General features: G+C 39.3%; 1 protein-coding gene across 1 annotated transcript in view; it reads right to left on the bottom strand.

Moving 5' to 3' along the window:
* The window catches only part of LOC102859483 (chromosome unknown open reading frame, human C11orf63), a 93,551-nt gene that overhangs the window by 56,338 nt on the left and 17,906 nt on the right, over positions 1 to 19,307 (bottom strand). Inside the window, exon 2 of the mRNA XM_006895605.1 lies at positions 9,809 to 10,319. Within this exon, the coding sequence (XP_006895667.1) occupies positions 9,809 to 10,319 (511 nt within the window). The remainder of the gene's footprint in view (positions 1 to 9,808; positions 10,320 to 19,307) is intronic.

Below are 19,307 nucleotides of genomic sequence, written 5' to 3' on the forward strand. Positions count from 1 at the left end.
CACCCTCCACCAGGATAACCCTTCTCATCTACCAAGTCCCTTCAGAAAATGTCTTCCATTGTCCAACCCATGATCTGACAGTTTGTATCTTAAGCTTTCTTGGCTTCTGTGATTCCAAAAACGTCGACTGCTGACATTTTTCTTTTGACCAGTGTCTCTTAAGTTTAGTTGTGCTGTCAGAATATGTTAGAACAAATAAAATAATTGCTAATACTTATCTAGTATTTGCTGTGCGACAGACCTTGATGAAGCATTCTACATGTATTAGTACTATTATTTAATCTTAATAATTCTAATGAGGAAGATGCTATCATTATTCCCATTTAAGAGATGAGGAAACTGAGGAACAAAAAGGTTAAGTAACTTGCAAAAGGTCAGGCAGCTAGTAGGTGGCAATGTCAATATTTATACCTAAGCAATCTGGTTCCAGAATTTATCCCCTTAAACATTTTGTTATTATTTCTCAAGGGATGTATAGTTATTAAACTTTGTTGGTATGAAGATTATATCCTTTTATTCTAGAGCCCAGGGAATAAATACTCATTTTTTTTTTTTTCCTCACTAGCATGACTGGACCTTTTTTTTTTTCTCACAGGTTTATACAATTGTTGAACTTTTAACGGTCTAATTATAGGTAAAAATGGGATCCCATTGTGGTAATCTATGGTAATAATTATATTTGACTAAGATTAGGTATCTTCCTATATGTTTAAAAGTCATATAGTCAGTTAATACTCTTGAGAATTACCAGTCATTTCTTTTGTGTATTTTCTTCTTTTTTAAAAAGTAGATTTCTAGGTATTTTTTTATTGATAAAGACATTAATGTTTTGTTTGTGATTAAAACCTCTCAAATTCATTGCCATAAGCTTGGAACTGACTCATAGCTGACCCTCCAGCAGTTGTCCGCAGGCTGTAAATCACATGGGAGAAGACTGCCCAGCTTTCTCTCCAGAACAGCTGGAGGACCTGATCCTTGAGAGAGGCGCTTCATTTGCAACCCAGTTTGCTTTTTATATTTGGACTTTGCTTATGCATTTTCCTGCACAAGTTTTCACACCCAAAATTATGAATACTTAATAGCTTCTGAAAGGTTATAAAAGAATTTTTCTATTTTTATAGTACTCTTATGGTTTACATTTTTAAAATTAAATATTTGATCCCTGTGGAATTTATCTTGCTATACGATATGAGCTATGAATACAACTTTTTCCCACCATATGGCTAATTTTTTTAAATTAAACAAGCCATCATTTCTTCACTAATTTAAGATGTTGCCTTTATCATAGTATTCTGATATATATATTCCTATATATAATTTGGTTCTAGACATTTTATTTTGTTCTGTTCTGTTTCATCTTTGTCTGCCTATATATTTAACATTACCCCAGTACTTAATTATTGAGGCTTCATCAGGTTCTCTATTCTCTCTCTCATTGCTGGTGAGTTAGAACTGACTCATAACTGACCTTCCATCAGACTGAAAAAGTTTTAAGTTGCAGGAGAAGAATACCAGAAGACTGTCTATTTATGTTTGATTGACTGTGTAGAGGCATTTGACTGTGTGGATCATAACAAGTTGCGGATGACATTGAGAAGAATGGGAATTCCAGAAAACTTAATAGCATTCACATGAAACCTATACCTGGACCAGGAGGCTGTTATTTGAACAGAGTAAGGGAACATTATATGATTTAAAATTAAGAAGGGAGTGCATTAGGGTTTTATTATTTCTCCATACTTATTCAATCTGTATGCTGAGGAAATTTATTAGAGAGGCTGGACTCTATGAAGAGGAATGTGGCATCAGGATCGAAGGGAGACTCATTAATAACCTGCTTTATGCAGAGGACACGACTTTGTTGTTGAAAGTGAGGAGGGCTTGAAGCTCTTGTTGCAGAAGATCAAATAATATGGATTGCATTTCAATGTCAAGAAAACAAAGATTCTTATTGCTGGACTGATAGATAACATCATGATAGATGGGGAAGAGATTAAAATTGTCAACAACTTCATCTTACTTGGATCCACAATTAACACCCTTAGTACTATCAATTAGGAAATAAGGAGACATTGCGTTGGGAAGGTCTGCAGTTAGGGACCTCTCTAAATTATTGAGGAGCAATGATGTCAGTGTGAGGATTAAGGTATGTCTGATTCAGACCATGGTCTTTCTGATCACTTGCTATGCACCTGAGAGTTGGAAAATGAATAAAGGTGACAGAAGAACTGATGCCTATGAGTTATGGTGTTAGAGAAGAGCACTTTTCATCCCATGGAGTATCTTAAAGAGAGTGCTCTTTGGAGGCAAGAATGATGAGGCTTCGCTTCATATTCTTCTGGCATATTGCTAAGAGGGGCTATTCCTTGGAGAGGGACATGATGCTTAGAACAATGGAGTGTTGACGAAGGAGAGTCCATGACCAGGTGGACTGACACAATGATTACCACAATGGGCTCTAATGTGTCAGGAAGTGTGAGGATGACACAGAATAGGACAGGGTTCAGATCTGTTGTTCATAGGGTCGCTGAGGGCTGTACTCGACCCCTTGGCATCTATCAGCAACAAGATGCACGGTAGGAAATCGCTCATCTTTCTCACACAGAGTCACTAAGATTTGAATCACCAAAGTGGCTTTATCTTTGGTTATCAGAGCAACACCTTATAGATAAGCCAATATAGCTCCCTCCATATTATCTGTTGTTGTTGTTGAGTCGTAGGTGACTATGAAGGAGAGACCTGGGCACTTGTATAACTTTCATCCTTTCTCCAGGTTCATAGGGTTTCTGGAGGCAAGCTATTTCAGATGTGAATGCCACTCCTGCTTCCAAGCTATCCATATTACCTAGTAGGGTGAAATCCTTTCATTCTTCTAATAAAAATTATTTTGTTGTTGTTGAGAATATATGTTCCACAAAACATAACCATTTAACAGTTCCTATAGCAGCCAGGAAATTAAAAGACATATTGCGATGGGAAAGTCTGCTGTTAAGGACCTCTCTAAAGTACTGAAAAGCAACGGTGTGTCTCTGGAGACTAAGGTGCATCTGGTACACAGGCCATGGTCTTTGCAATCACTTGTTATGCATCAGAGAGCTGGACAATGACTAGGGAGGATAGAAGGAGAATTGATGCTTTTGAACTTTGGTGTTGGAGAAGAGTGCTGAGGGTACCTTGGACTGCTAAGAAAACAGATTCATCCTGGAGAGGGTTAAACCAGGCTGCTCCTTGGAGGCAAGGATTCTGAAACTTTGTCTGACATACTTTGGTCATGTTGTAACGAGGGACCTATCCTTGGAGAAGGACATCATTCTTGGAGGGTGGAGGGCAAGCGCAGGAGGGGAAGGCCCTCTGGGAGGTGGATTGATTCAGTGACTGGGGCAATCGGGATGAGGGGGTCGGAGACAATGAGATTGGCACATGACAGAGCAGAGTTTAGAGCTGTTGTACATAGGGTTACTATGAGTCGCAAGCGACTTGACGGCACATAACAACAACATATATACAATTCAGTCACATTGATTAAATTCCTCAAGTAGAAAAATCATTCTCTACCTGATTTTCTGAGTTATTCCTCCTTTATTATCATAAACTCACTGTCCTTTGAAGTTATTATTTAATCTTCCAAATTACTGCTATCATTTGATCCCATATAGCTTTTTCTTAAAGGAGAAGACTGCTCAAGTCAGATATTTGAACTTAACTAAGCTAAACTGTTATTTTGTTTTGGGACTCCTTCAGGGAATATTTTTGGTCCAAAGCAATCATTTATCCCTTCTCCATGCCACCAAAAAGTCTAGGATTTATGAGAGTTTGAAATTCTGTTCTGCATTCCTTCTCTTTTGATCAAAAGTCTTCTATAGATTCTTTGATCAGAAAGTTTAGTAATAGTAGCTGGGCACCATCCATTTCTCCTGGCCTTGTATTAAAGAGGCAGTAGTTTCTGGAGGTAATTTGCCACACATTCCATTTCCTTCTCCTGTTCTAGACTCCTTTTCTTCTGTAGATCCAGGGGAATAGAGAGCAATAGTTTTGGCTTGGATGGCCTCTTGCAAGCTTTTAAAGTCCGGGCATTATGAACTAGGAGGTAAAATAGAAGCACTAAAAACAGTAACTGATATGACTCATCTCTCTTACACTTCACTTCCAAATCTCTGTGAATGTGGATTTTCTGCAAGATGTCAAGTGAGGCTTCTGCCACTTTTGCGTTCCAAACATTGAGAGCCACTGATCTTTTCCTTTATTGTGTTTATGAACTATCTCCAGGTCTTCTTAAATATAGATTCTGGCTGAACAAATTTGGGATCCCACCCTGCACCACAAATAAAAAACCCCTCTAACTCACTGCTATCACATCAGTTCTGACTCATAGCTGACCGTTTACTGCATTTCTGAGGCTGTCTATGGAAAGAAAGGGGACTGTCCATGTTTCTCCTAAGGAGGTGCTGGAGGTTTTGAACTGCTAGAAAGGCCTGGCTTTGGGTTAGGAGCGAAATTCGCTATATCAACAGTCTGCTATGTCATCACAGCTTCCTACCCTATGTCTATGCCCTGACATCTATGTTAATGAGCTAATATTGTTGATTCTGATGTGCATGCTAATATCTGAAAGCCACTGTTTGATATCAGTGATTGTCAGTCTTGGTCAAACACTAGAATCACCTGAAAATGTCTCCTGCTTGGGTTGTACCTTAAATGAATTCAATTATAATTTCAGGCGCCAAAAAAATCAGTGTTTTTAATTCTCTGAGTGATTCAAATATGAACCTGAGGCTGAGAATTATTAGTCCAGAACAATGATTTTTTTAAAAAGGCAACTTCAAAAAATATGGATGAGCTGGATGTCACCCAGAAATTTTTTAACTAGCCTAGGCAGAGTCCAAGACTCACTTTTTGCTACTAGTTTCTTAGGTGTTGCTAATATTCAGCCAGGACAGTGAAGCATTCTTCTAGAAACTCCTCAAGTCCTGGAAAAGAGTAAACTTTGGAGGTAATGGAAAAAAAACCATGGATTTTCATTTCTTTTAAGTTTATTGAGCTCTTGTAGCATAATAGGCTAGCTTCTGTAAAGATTAAAAATAACAACAAATCCTAATTCCTGTCCATAGGAAACACACAATGTTTATGGACAGAAAAGGCCTGCACCCATTTCACATACAAATAATGATTCATAAGTAAAGCATCTCTACGTGCTATTGACACATACTACAGTGCTGACAGATCATTATGCTACTGGTATGTCAAGCCAATGTCTATAAGAATAGAAACCTTATTGTCATTGCGTTAGAACCAACTCACAACTAACCATCCAGGGGGTTTTGGAGGCTATAAATCGCTCAGGAGGAGACTGCCCATCTTCTCTCCCAGAGCAGCCTGTGGAGTCCAACTGTCTGCTTTTGAGTTGGCAGCACAACTCCTTACCCTCTAGGTCACAGAGCTCTAAGAAAATGGAAGAGGAAGGAGAGATATACTGAAGAAGCAATTTTGAATACAATTAGCCATTATCCAGAGGCATCTGAACCTAGAGGAAGGGGTAGGAAAGGTCACTGGCCCATTTTAAGAATAATTCAACATCTTAAAGATTGAGCAAACCTAGAATTCTCAAACATTTCTTCTGTGGCATAACTGAAAGGACTTTTTTTCCCCCCTCTAGGGAATCAGTGACAGCTTACTTATCCTCACTTATGCTGCTTAATAAAGCAAGTTATAGCTACCAAGAAATATTTGCAATTTAGAAATTTATAAAACAATTGTAATAAACTTTCAAACTCTCCTCCCTGTTATCGTTGAGCATAAAACTATTTTTTTTAACTTAATATTTCTCCTCGCTCTTACATTGGCTGTTTTTAAGAACATTTTTTTTTAAGTAATGAAAAATACCTTAGCCTGGGAGAAACTACTAACAATAAATATTTTCTGGGAGGCAGTTTGGCGCTTCCTCCAAAAGCTGAACACAGAAATTCCACATGACCAGTTACTCCATTGCTTGGAATATACCCAGAGAAAATGAGAACTGAGGCTCAAATGGAGACTTTTATACCAATGCTCATAGCAGTGCTATTCACCCTCACAAGAACACAGAAACAGCTCAAATGTCCAACCACAATCAAATGGATTGAGAAATTATGGTACATTCACATGATGGAATACTATGCAGCACACAGGAGCAATGATTTTGTAAAGTACTACCTAAATTGGGAGGGATTGGAGAGCATTATGCTACGTGAACTAACTCAGTCCCGTAAGGACAAATAATATATAAGACCATTATTGTAGAACATGTATGAGTATCCAAGGGGAGAAGAATGGGAGCAGACAGGTAAGGATGGGCAAGGGTGGGTGGAGTGAGGTGGAAGAGTGGTTAATCATAGGCTCACACAATCTGATGGGTTGAAGGAGGGGTAAGTAAAGAAAATGGGAAAGATCTGGTGTGAAAAACAATGTATATGAACTTTTTAAGTAAACCAGTATAAAATAATAATTTTATTTAGAAAATATTTTCAACAAATACTGGGTGGTTATGGTACTTGATTGGCATTTCTTAAGCTGAAGGAAATGAAAAGCAAATTCAAGCCTCAAGTTGCAATACTTAAGGAAGCTTTGGGAAGAATATTAAATGATCCAGGAACCATTAAAAGAAGATGGAGGAATATAGAGTCACTGTACCAAAAGGAATTGTGTGACACAGGAGAATTTAATGAAACAACATATGAGCAAGAGCCTGTGGTGATGAAGGAAGAAGTTCAAGCTACTCAGAAAGAACTGGCAAAAAACAAGGCCCCAGGATTGATGGCATACGATTGAAATATTTCAACAAACAGATGATGCCCTGGATGTGCTCACCAAGTTATACCAAGAAATCTGGAGGATAACCACCTGGCCAACTGACTGGAAGATCCATGTATGTTCCCATTCCAAAGAAAGGTGACCAGACAGAGTGAGGAAATTATCAAACAATATCATTAATTTCACATGAAAGCAAGACTCTGCTGAAAATTATCCCAAAACAGCACATCAACAGAAAACTGCCAGCTATGCAGGCTGGGTTAAGAAGAGGCTGTGGTACTAGGGATATTATAACTAATGCTAGATGGATGTTGGCTGAAAGCAGAGAGTACCAGAGGAATGTCTACCTGTGTTTCATTGACTATGCAAAGGCATTTGACTGAATCACAACAAATTGTGGCTAACTGAGAAGAATGAGAATCCCAGAACACTTGAATATGTGAAGTGTTTACATGGACCAGGAGGCAGTCATTGGAACAGAGCAAGAAAACACGTCATAGTTCCGAATCAGGAAGTGTGTATGCCAGGGATGCGTCCTATCTTCTTATCTTTTTAATCTACGTGCAGAACAGACCATCCGGGAGGATGGGCTCTATAAGGAGGAATGTGGCATCAAGATTGGAGGAAGACTCATCAACAACCTATGTTATGCAGATAACACAACCCTGCTTGCTGAAACTGAGAATGACCTGAAGCACTTGCTGCAGAAGGTCAAGGACTGCAGCCTTCAATGTGGATAGCAGCTCAACATCAAGGAAAAAAAATATTCTCACTACTGGGCCAATTGGCAGCATCATGATAGACAGTGAAGGGATTGAGATTGTTAACAGTTTCAATTTGCTTGCCTCCACAATCAACACTCTTGGTACCAGCAGCCAGGAAATCAAAAGACAAATTGCACTGGGAAAGTCAGCTGTCAGGGACTTCTCCAGAATACTGAAGAGCAACAATGTCAGTCTGGAGACTAAGGTGCACCTGATCCAGGCCATGGTCTTCACAATTACTTGCTATATATCAGAAAGTTGGACAATGGCTAGGGATGATGCCTTTGAGCTGTGCTGCTGGAGAAGAGTATTGAATATAAGATGGACTGCTAGGAGAACAAAGTCATCCTAAAGAGATTAAAACCAGGATGCTCTTTGGAGGCAAAGATTCTAAAGCTTCATCTGACATACTTTGGACATGTTGCAAGGAGAGACCAGTTCTTGGAGAGGGACATCATGCTTGGGAGGGTAGAGGGACAGCACAAGAGAGGAAGACCCTCGAAGAGATGGATTGACTCTGTGACTGGGGAAATTGGGGTAGGTGTGCTAGAGATTCTAAGGTTGGCACAGGATAGAGCAGGGTTCAGGGCTGTTGAATATAGGTTAGCTATGAGTTGCAAGCAACTCGATGGCACACAACAACAACAACAATATTTGGTGGTTAAATTCATTCATTTTTTTAAAATGAGTAATCAAACAGGAGAGGAAGGCCCTCTATGAGGTGGATTGATTCAGTGACTGGGATAATTGGGATGGGAATGTCAGAGACAGTGCGATTGGCACAGGACAGAGTGGAGTTTAGGGCTGTTGTACATAGGGTCGCTATGAGTCACAAGCGACTCGACGGCACATAACAACAACAACAACAAAAATCAAACAAAATTAAAAATGCCACAAGTTTTATGGAATCACAGAGGAGAGTAACAGCTGAATTGGGTCAATACCCTTGAAGACTGAATTCAGCTGTGTGCCTGATTTGATAATTCAGCTAAATACTCTACTTTGTTTTAGTATTAATTACAAAGGAAAGGTGTGATATAATCCTTTACAACTATGAAGGTATTTTCTGACTCAAGAAAAACCACTAATATTCAACCTCCTTAATCTGTCTTGTTCCATCAGGACACTTAGAGGTTAGAACGCTTTGGTACCACAGTGGATTTGGAATGGGTCTATGGGCCCATAGAAGAGTGTTATACTAACACTCTTCTTTCATATTTAAAACCAACTTTGCATTAATAGGTTATGACCTTCAAGCTATTATCCCAATAGGGTGATAGACTGTACTAACTTAGTCACTCTTTTTTCTCAAGCCCAGGAGATGGTATGATTTATTCCAAGTATATGAAATAGAGTCAAGTTTACTAACTCCAAAAGATCTTGGATTCATTGTCAAAGATAGAGTTTTCACTTAAAATAACTGGATTAATCTCCTCTTGGACATTATTATTTCAACATAAATAGAGAGACATCAAGGCTTAATCATATCACATCATTTGCACAAGACTAATAAAGGGCAATGTAATAATTATTGGTAAAAGCTGAGAGGGTAATAGAATTCTGTAGAGAATTAAAAAAAATACACAATGTTATACCCTATCCCTCCCACTCTCACCATATTCTTAGCACACCTGTGAACTGAGAATTTCTTCTATGTGTGCGTCCTTATTGATATGAATGTGTCACGTTAATACCATTGTGTTGGGATATTAAAAACATTGACAATCAGCACCACAGTGGAAACAAAACCAATAAATATTGAAAATCAAAAGCTTAAGCCTGTAGTTTCCCCATCAGAACCACTCACTCACTTCTGTCAAGTTGGAACAGACTCATAGCTGACCTTCCACTGGGTTTTCAGAGGATGTAAATCAAATGGGAGTTGGTTGCCCGTCTTTCTTGTGGGAACAGCTGGTGGACCAAGACCACCTGCCTCTGGATTTGCAGAGCAACTCCTTACCCATTAGGCCTCCAGTAGTTTGTAGTTTTAAAAAATGCTCTGCATATAATAGTTGATTAAGAATAATTATAACATTCATACGACTGATGGCTTTTATTTGGCCCTTAGGAATTCATGAAGTGATTCCACATATTCTACAGAGGGCCGAATATAGGTATTGTATGGGAGCAATTTATTAAGTTTCCTCTTACTCAGCCAGGTGATGAAGATGAAATTCCCTCCCAAAGGAAATGATACACAATCATTCCTGACAAAGTCAGTTCAGGGCTTAAGAGATTTTTAAGCGGCTGCTACCTACCTGTTCTAGGTGAGTTTCTCCTCTCTTTTTATTATGAAGTTGAAGATAAGAGTCTGTTTTAGGAATGGGTAACCCCAATGTCAGCTTGTTTTTTTCCACAAAATATTGTTTGGACTTCCTTCGCCGACGGCCCCGTGATCCTGGCAGGAAAACCTCGTTATGTGAACTTGAGCTCTTTAAGTATTGAGAGAGGTTGCTCGACTTCTCCTGCTCACTCTCACTCAGCTCTGAAAATGGCCTGCTGTGGGCACCTTGCTCGTAGCTGGGGCTTACAAATTCACTACCCAGCAAGGAGGCTTCACTCTGTGAGGTCTTCTTTCCATCATTTCCCCTGGGGGACTCTACTGAGGCTTCCTTGGAAGGGTAGGGTGGATGCAGAGTCAAATTTTCTGTAGAGCTCTCCAGAGACTCTGGCAATGCTTCCACAGTCAACAAGTGCCCATCCTCTTTCTTATTTTTCCAATCTGGGTCATATCGGAGGTCTGAATATTTGTCCTGTAGTGACTGCTGGCTGCCCAAAACAGAAAGAAGGGGGGGGGGAAGTCAACTCCTTAATCAGAGCAAATTCACTCATTCTATTCCATTTGATCATTTTATTTTAAATCAACCTCAATCTTTCTCTTATTTTTCTTTTATTTTCTGTCAACTCAATTCAGTGCTGCCAAGTCAGAACGGACTCATAGCTGACCCTCTAGTGGGTTTTCAGAGGCTTTAAATCCCACAGGAGGAAACTGTTCATTATTCTGCCTCAGAGAAGGTGGTGGATTTGAATCACCTGCCTTTGGGTTGGTGATTCAATCACAAGGCCTAACCCACTCTGTGTGCTAGGCTGCTAACCTAGAAGGTGCCTTAAAAAATAGCCGAAGGGTTGGACTTCTGAAAAAGCAACCTCTAAAAACTGTATGGAACACAAGTCTCCTATTACACGGTGAAATCTGAATGAATTGGGTGGATTTCAGAATAACTGTGTGGTTATTCCATGCTTTAAAGACACGTCCCAAACTAACACTGAACTTAAACACAAGAACAAAGCAGTTTTATTTACACAAGTTTCTTAAAATGTGAAATAAAGATGGGCACAATTAATTTCTTTTTTCTCCCCCAAAGTTAATTTCTAAATGTCAGAAGACAACGAAGAAATCTGTATAATGTTAAATTAGTGAAACATTGAGGTTCAAGGAATGCTATTACTTAAGCATCCAGCAATAGTTAGCTCTTTCAATTGGTGACGTTCAAATTGGATCCCCCAAACTTGGTAATACACACTTTGTCTATGTTGTTAGGCACTACAGAGTTAACTACAACTCATATGACCCAACAGAATGGAATTTCACCCAATCCTGTGTCACCCTCATAATATAGGACAGAAACTATGGGCAAGTGAAATTATTACTTAGATACATTTGCCTTGTTTTCTCCTTTGGGGAAGAAGACAAGCTTTTAGCCTAGTGAGTACCTATTCTGAGTCATCTTTTTCAAAGATTTTACTTCCTATTTCCTTTCTTTGTAGACTTATCAAATATATTACAGAAATATCCCCAAGGTTTAGAATCAGCTCTGATCCACTGAAAGTTTCTTAATGCACAACTCTCTTGGTTGTTAAATCTATGCACACAGAGCTCAGTAGACAATTTCAGGAGAGCCTTTAACTTTAGGACGGTCCAATTTTAATAAGTGGTTAAATAGAAGGTCTTGCTCAGGGAACTAACTTTGTCCATAATCTACAGATGAACCAAAATAATATCCTCCCTTTCCCTCAAGATGATCTCAATTTGTAAAGTACCTCTAGTCTTAACAAAAAAAAAAAAAAAAAAAAAAGAAGAAGGAGGAAAAAATCGCCAGTAATATGGCATATTTAATGGCCTCTTTGATCTTCAAAAGCTAAATGGGAGAGATTCTCCTTCCACGAGTACAGTAGATGCAATACTCTAATCAAAAGGAAAATGTAAATCACCTTGGCTTTTTATGCTATTTGATATTCCCGTTGACAGAGGACATCATTTTATACTGGGTAAACAAACTAATGGTCTCCCTAATACTAATTTAGTCTTCTTCATGTGGGCCTAGATTTCTTTGATTTGATGTAAAGCAGAAAGTAAAGTAAAAAGCCAAAACTCCCATGTCTTGCTAAGTTGTCATTTTGAATTTGTGTACAAATTGAGATGGAAAACTTGTAGAAATAGGCTGCTCTTCCTTTTCCACCAAGGGAAGTACAAGATACTAACTTCCAGCAAAATACTGGGATGGGGATGATCCGTATTTGTCAGGGAGTCAGTCATGGAACTGAACAGCTCGCCACTACTCCAACTCCATAGGGCTGGCCCTGCCTATGGGCTCTGGAGAGGAGGGTTCCCGAACGATGGCTCATCTTAGAAACTCAGTATTTCTTTTTTTTTTTTAACATTCTTTTTTAAAATTTTATATTGGCTTGCACAAAAATTTAATATATATTGGCGAGCTCTGGTGACCTAGTGGCAGGAAACTGCACTGCAATCCCAGAGGTGCATGGTTCAAATCCACCAGATGCTCTGCTGAAGAAGGAGGAACAATTGCCTCCTATACCTGTCAGATCCAATTTGACGGTACACACATAAAAAAAAGAATAAATAAATTAAAAAAAATTAATATATATTGTATTCTATCCATGTACATTGTGTTTCACACACTCCTTCATTTACGTTGTGTTTCATACAATCATTCATATACATTGTTTTATAAAAACAATCTATGTCTACTATTACTCGTCCTTTCAGGTCTCCATTGGATCTCTCCTAATTCCTCCAAACCCTCCCTCTGCCCACTAAACTATGTCATGCTAATGATTTCCCCTTCTTCCCTATACTCTGGCCCCCTTCCTTTCCCCTTTTAGACTTTTATACACATCATACTAGTTACCTTTCTATTTTTACATCAGTGGTCTTATGCAGTCCTTATGAGACTACGTTAGTTCACTTAGTATAATGCTCTCTAGCCTCTCCCATGTCATATAGTATTTTATGAAATCTACGCCTGAGTGCTGTGTAGTATTCCATTGTGTGAACGTACCACAATTTCTCAATCCATTTGCTGTTGGACATTTGATTGTGAATACTACTACTATGAACATTAGTGTAAATATCTTTGTGTCTCAGTTCCATCTCAGTGTCTCAGGGCACACTCTCAATAAGCTCTAGGTCTGACATTACTAACCTGAGTGTCAGCTGGAAAATGGTTTTATTCCACAGCCAATTCCTCTCATGTAGAAATGGGGATTGATTTTATTAGTTTTGTTTCTTTCTCAGGACTCCTTAGGGATTAAGAAACTCTGGTCATTCACACCCACCAGGGACTCTGAGAGAGAAAAATAGTCCATTTCCTCCCATGCTATTTACAGCCTCCTGAAAAATCTGCTAGAGGGTTAGCTGTGAGTCACTTCTGATTCAATAGCAATGATGAAATAAGATTTAAATATTGCATTTTGCCCAAGTACTTTAAAGGAAGTATCATAGTCCACAGTGAGTTGTGATACTAATTAAAAGATTGCACGTCTCTGATGGTTTGAACCAACCAGTAGCTCCTTCAGAGAAAGATGGGCAGTCTCTGAGGAACCCAATGTAGGGTCTCTATGGGTCAGAACTGAGATTCTATGGTTGTGAATTTCAAGTTTGATGCACCTTAAATGCAGTTGTCTTTATTTTACTTTACACTGTGGTCATCTTGTCTCGTCATGTAGACTCCAGGGCTCTAGATAGTGGAGACTGTGTTGTCCTTTTTACCCACTCCCTGCTTTGGGGTTGTGTGTTGTGCTCTGGGCATAAAGACAGTAAATACTTCCTGAGAGCTTGTTTGGAGGTTCTAGCAGGGGAGCGCAGCTACTGGTATATCCTTGACTGAAGGACGGTCTTCCTTCTATCAAGGATGGTCGTCCTCTTCAACTGAACACACAGCTTCAGGTGGGATGCACATGGATTGGTGAGGGAGGAAGGGGAAACACTCCTAGCCAGCCAGATCAGTCAAATCAACCCTGATGATCCACGTGGTGACAGATGTTGCAGCCAGATTGCCCTCACACCCGGTAAATGCTTTTTTAAATAAATAGCATGGTTTTTTAAAAGCTCCCAGTTATAAGAATATGGCATAAGATGGCTATTTTCAAAATTATGTAGTAATCTATTAGAATATAAATATAAAGAAGTTTCAGACGTTGCACTTTACTTAAACTGAGTTAACTTAAGGTTCAGTGGTGGTTGTTTAAACAAAGGAGAAAAAGATAAAGAGTACCTCCATTATTGTGTTCAAATGAACAAAACTTTTTAGTGAAGATGCAGTTTTTATCTATCTGTGCTATCTTGTTGTTGAGTGCCATCAAGTCGACAACTGGTTATAGCAACACTGTGAACAACAGAGAGGAACCTTGCTCTAACCTGCACAAAATTCATGATCTCTGTCATGTTCAAGCCCATTGTAGTCACTGTATCGTTCCATCTTGTTGAGCGACTTTTTCTCTTTCATGCTAAAACCATCTTAGCATGATGCCTCTCTCTAAAGACCGGTTCCTCTTGAAAATATGCCCAAAGTAAGTGAGATGAAGGTTCATCATCACTTCTAAGGAGCACCCTGGTTACACACCTTTCAAGACAGATTTGTTTATTCTTTGGCAGTTCATAAGATATTCAATACTCTTCACCAACACCATAATTCAAAGGCATCAATTCTCCTGTCATCCTTATTCATTGTTCAACTTTCAGATGCATAAGAAACAATTGAAAATACCGTTGCTTTGATCAGGTGTACCTTAATATTTTTTAAATTTTTTTTATTCATTTTAATGAAAGTTTACAGAAACTTAGGGTTTCTAGTCATTGTTTGTTGTACTTTTCTCCCTGCCCACCTCCTCCCCCCAATTCGCTCTTCTCTTTGAAAAGTAAAAGAAAAATTCTTTCACTGTTATACAATCCCTCCCTCCAGTCCACTCCACTCCACTTGTGCAGCTGTTATTCTGGACTCCTGTCATGGCAATAACACCTAATCATATATCCCTTTTAAACAGTCCTCTCCCTCATCTGTTTCAATGCAGTATACATTACTTATCCCCTTTCTCAGTCCTCCCTCAAACCTGATGTCAGTTCTGTTTTACAACAGTGGCCCTATGCAACATTTGTCCTTTTGTGACTGAGACATTTCACTCAGCATAGTGTCCTCCAGGGTCACCCATTTTGTATAATATTTCATGAGTTCTTTGTTTTTCAATGCAACATAGTATTCCATTGTGTGAAAATACCAGATCTTCTCTTTCCTTTCATTTGTTGATGGGCACTTGGGTTGCTTCCAACTCTTTGCTATTGCGAACAAAGCTGCAATAAACATGGGTGTGCATATATCTGATTGGGTGGCAGTAATGGTATTTTAGAGTATTTCCTAGTAGTGGAAATGCTGGGTCAAATGGTATTTCTACTTGCAACTTTTTGAGAAAGTGCCATACAGCCTTCCATAGTGGTTGCACCATTTACCATTTTACCAGTTTCTCCACCTCACTGACATTTGATGTTTATTGTTAAAGTTTGCTATTCTGACTAGGGTGAGATGATATCTCATAGGTTTTCTTTTTATTTGCATCTCTCTTAGAGCTAGAGATTTTGAACATTTCTTCAGTGTTGGCCATCTGATTGTTACATGGGAAAATGACAGCCTTTTTAACAAATGGTACTGGCAAAATTGGAAAACTATCTTCAGAAAACTCAAGCAAGATCCACACCTCACTCTATATACAAAACCCAATTCAAAGTGGATCTAAGACTAAAACCAAGGACTATAAACTTCATTAAGGAAAAACTTGGAAGAACTCTAGAAGTCCTAATCCACAACATAAACAGTCTTCCAAGCATCCTGGAAAATCTACAACCAGGAGAGGATAAAACAGATGAATGGGCCCTTCTAAGATTCAAATCCCTATGCACATCCAAAAACTTCTCCAACAGGGTAAGCTATAGTTGGGAAAAAATATTGGGTAATGATATGTCAGACAAGGGACTTATATTTAGAATTTGTCGAATACTCGAGCATCACAATAATATAAACAACATAAGTGAAAGATGGGCACAGGATATGAACAGACACTTCACAAAAAAAGGTGTCCCTTAATCTTTAAACTGTCATTCTTGCACTTTAAAACTTTGGAGAAGTCTTTGATTGCAGCTTCCTTCATCGCAATTGTTGTTGTTTGTAGGTGTCACTGAGTCTGACTCATAGTGAATCTATGAACAAAAGATCTGAACCCTGTACTATCCTGTGCTATCTATACACTTCTTGACAGACAAGAGCTCACTGTGGCAGTTACTGTGTAAATCCACCTGGTTGATGGCCTTCTTCTTCTTTGCCAACCCTCCACCCTTTTCAGTATCATGTCCCTCTCAAGGAATAGCCCCTCCTAGTAACATGCCCAACGTATATGAGGCAATGACTCATCATTCTTGTCTCCAAAGAGAACTCCGGCTGTACCCTCTCCAAGACATATCTGTTCTCCTGACCATCCATGGGATGTTCAGTGCTCTTCTCCAAACACCACAGTTCAAAGGGATCAATTTTTTTGTCATCTTTATTCATTGTCCAGCTCTCAGATGCAAAGCAAGTGATCAGAAAGACTATGGACTGAATCAGACACATCTTAGTCCTCAAACCGACTTCATTACTCCTCAATAATTTGGAGAGGTCCCTAAATGCAGATTTTTGTCAGTACAATGTGTCTCTTTAATTCCTGGCTACTGGTACCAAAGGTGTTAATTATGGATCCAAGCAAGATAAAGCTGTTGACAGTTTCAATCTTCTCTCCACCCATCATGATGTTGCCTATTGGTCTAGTGGTAAGAATCTTTGTTTTCTTGACATTGAGATGCAATCCATACCAAAGGCAATATGTTTTGGATTTCTTGACTATCATGTGTGTTATTTGTGGGTTAAATAAAATGAAATAATTAACAACTTCAGTTCAAACTGAAGCTGAAAAAAATGAAAACAAATCTATGAGAACCAAAATATGACACTGAATGTATGCCAACTGAATTTAAAGGCTATCTTAAGAATAAATTTGACACTTTTAACACTAAGACCAAACTCCAGACCAGACCAGTGACATCAAAGACATTAACCATGAAGAAAGCAAAAGGTCATAACAAAGATGGGGGGGTAATATTAAAATGGATGATGATGTCCGAAGAGCTCTGAAGCTTGCACTGCACTGAAAGGAAGCCAAAACACAGGGGAAGGAATGCTGAAATAAGAAAGCTGAGCAAAAAAACGGAAAAGTCTGAGAAGACAAAGTAAAGTATTATAATGAAATGTGCAAGGAGATGGAGTTAGAAAACAAAATGGGGAAAACCATACTCAGTATCTCTCAAGCTGAAAGAACTGAAGAACAAATTCAAGCCTTAAGTTCAACACTGAAGGATTCTATGGGCAAAATCTTGAAAGAAAACACAATGTCACTATATCTACAATATACTGAAAATAAAAAGGAATAACTTTCTTCATCTATTTGCTTACTTATTACTTGAGAGAATTTAATCTTCTTTATTAATTTGTTCATTCATTGATTCAACAGTTTTTATTGAGCACTTACTAAACCACGTGATAAAAAACTCTCATAGACAGACCCAGTCTACTGGAGAATCTAGACAATGAAATGAGCAATTCACAGGAAGAAGTGAGGAATCCTCTGTCACCAGTACTCAAGCAGGAACATATAACCCTGGGAGGATGGGAACACCTTCTGGAGAAATGATGGCTTAGTGGAGACCTGAGGTAAAGAAGGGCAGAAAATGTGAACCAGGTAGAAGGAATAATATATAAAAAGGAAGTGATAGATAATATTGTGCTTTCCCACTCTTCTCCTGTAGAATAACCAGTGGATTTGAACTATGAGTCTTTGTGATTCTTATCAGCAGGCCAACAGAGCTTCTTCCCTATTATTTTTATTGTTGTTATGTGCCATCCAGTTGCCTATGACTCATAGGGAGCCTATGTCCAATAGCTCTGAAGCCTGCCATGTCCTGAGCCAGTCTCACTGACTCTGACACACCTATACGATTACCCAGTTACTGTATCAATGCATCTCACTCAAGGTCTTCCTCTCCTGCACTGCCCCTCCACCCTTCCAAGCATGAGACTCTTCTCCAAGGACTGGTTTCCTTCTGGACACATGCCCAAAGTATGTGAGATGGAATTTCAAAATCATTGTCTCCAAGGAGCAGTCTGCTTTCACCCTCTCCAGGACAGACTTGCTTGTTTTGGTGGTTCAAGTGGCAGTTCACTGCAACTCAAAGGCATCGATTCTTCTTCTGTCATCCTTAGTCATTGTCTAGATGTCTGATGTTTAGCAAATCATTTTGAAGACCATGCAGGTCTATTATTACCCCAATGGTCTAGCGGTAATGAGCTACAAGGCACATGACTCAAACCCATCTGCAGCAGGGTGTCTCAGGACAAGGGCCCCGGAATAGGACTATCTGTAGGCAATTTCTAGTACCCATTTACTATGTGAGTATTGTTGAGTCAGCAACAACTCATAGCTGATCTTCCAGGAGCTTTTCAGAGGCAGTAAATCACCTGGGAGCAGACTGCTCATCTTTCTCCTGTGCAGCAGCTGGTAGATTCAAACTGCATGCCTTCGGGTTAGCAGCACAACTCTTTACCACTAAGCCACCAGACCTCCCTTGTGTGTGTAGATGAGTTATTCTACTTCTCTGCACCTCAGTTTTCTCATAAGTAAAATGAGAATAATAGTAAGAATGCCTACTTCATAGACAGCCAAGAGAGCAAGCAGGTCTGTCCAGGAGAAAGTAAAACCAGGATGCTCCTTGGAGATCAGGATTTTCAAATTTCATGTCACTTACTTAGGGCATGTTACTAGGAAAGGCCAGTCAATGGAGAATGACATCTTGCTTGGAAGGGTGGTGGGTCAGTGCAAGAGAGGTAGACTTTCAATGAGATGAACTGACAGAGTGTCCGGCAGTGAGGCCAGGTGTCAGATATGGTGACGATGGCTCAGGACAAGGCAAAGTTCAGAGCTGTTGTTCATAGGGTTGCATAGCATAATAGGTGTCCCAGAACAACAACTACCTTAGTGTTGCCTTTGAATTGTGGTTTTTGAGATGCATACTGGCTATCCTATGGGCTGCCAAAAGAATAAACAAGTCTGTCTTGGAGGAAGTGAGAACAGACTGCTATTTAGAGGTAAGGATAGTGAAACTGAGTCTCACATACTTTACGCATGCTGTCAAGAGAGGTCAGTAGTTGGTAAAAGACATAAATCTGCAGAAAGCGGAGGGCCAGAGAAAGAGAGGAAGACCCTCAACAAGATGGATTGACACAGTGACTATGACAATGGGCTTCAGCGTACTGGGAATTGTAAGGATGGTGCAGGATAGGGCAAGGCTCAGATCTCTTATTCATAGCATGACTGTGAATCTTAGTTGACTCTATGACACCTAACGACAACAACAATATAGTGTTGCTGAGAGAGCAA

This window comes from Elephantulus edwardii, unplaced genomic scaffold (assembly GCF_000299155.1).
Source record: "Elephantulus edwardii isolate Elephantulus edwardi_28Jun2011 unplaced genomic scaffold, EleEdw1.0 scaffold00171, whole genome shotgun sequence".
Classification (NCBI taxonomy): Eukaryota; Metazoa; Chordata; class Mammalia; order Macroscelidea; family Macroscelididae; genus Elephantulus; species Elephantulus edwardii.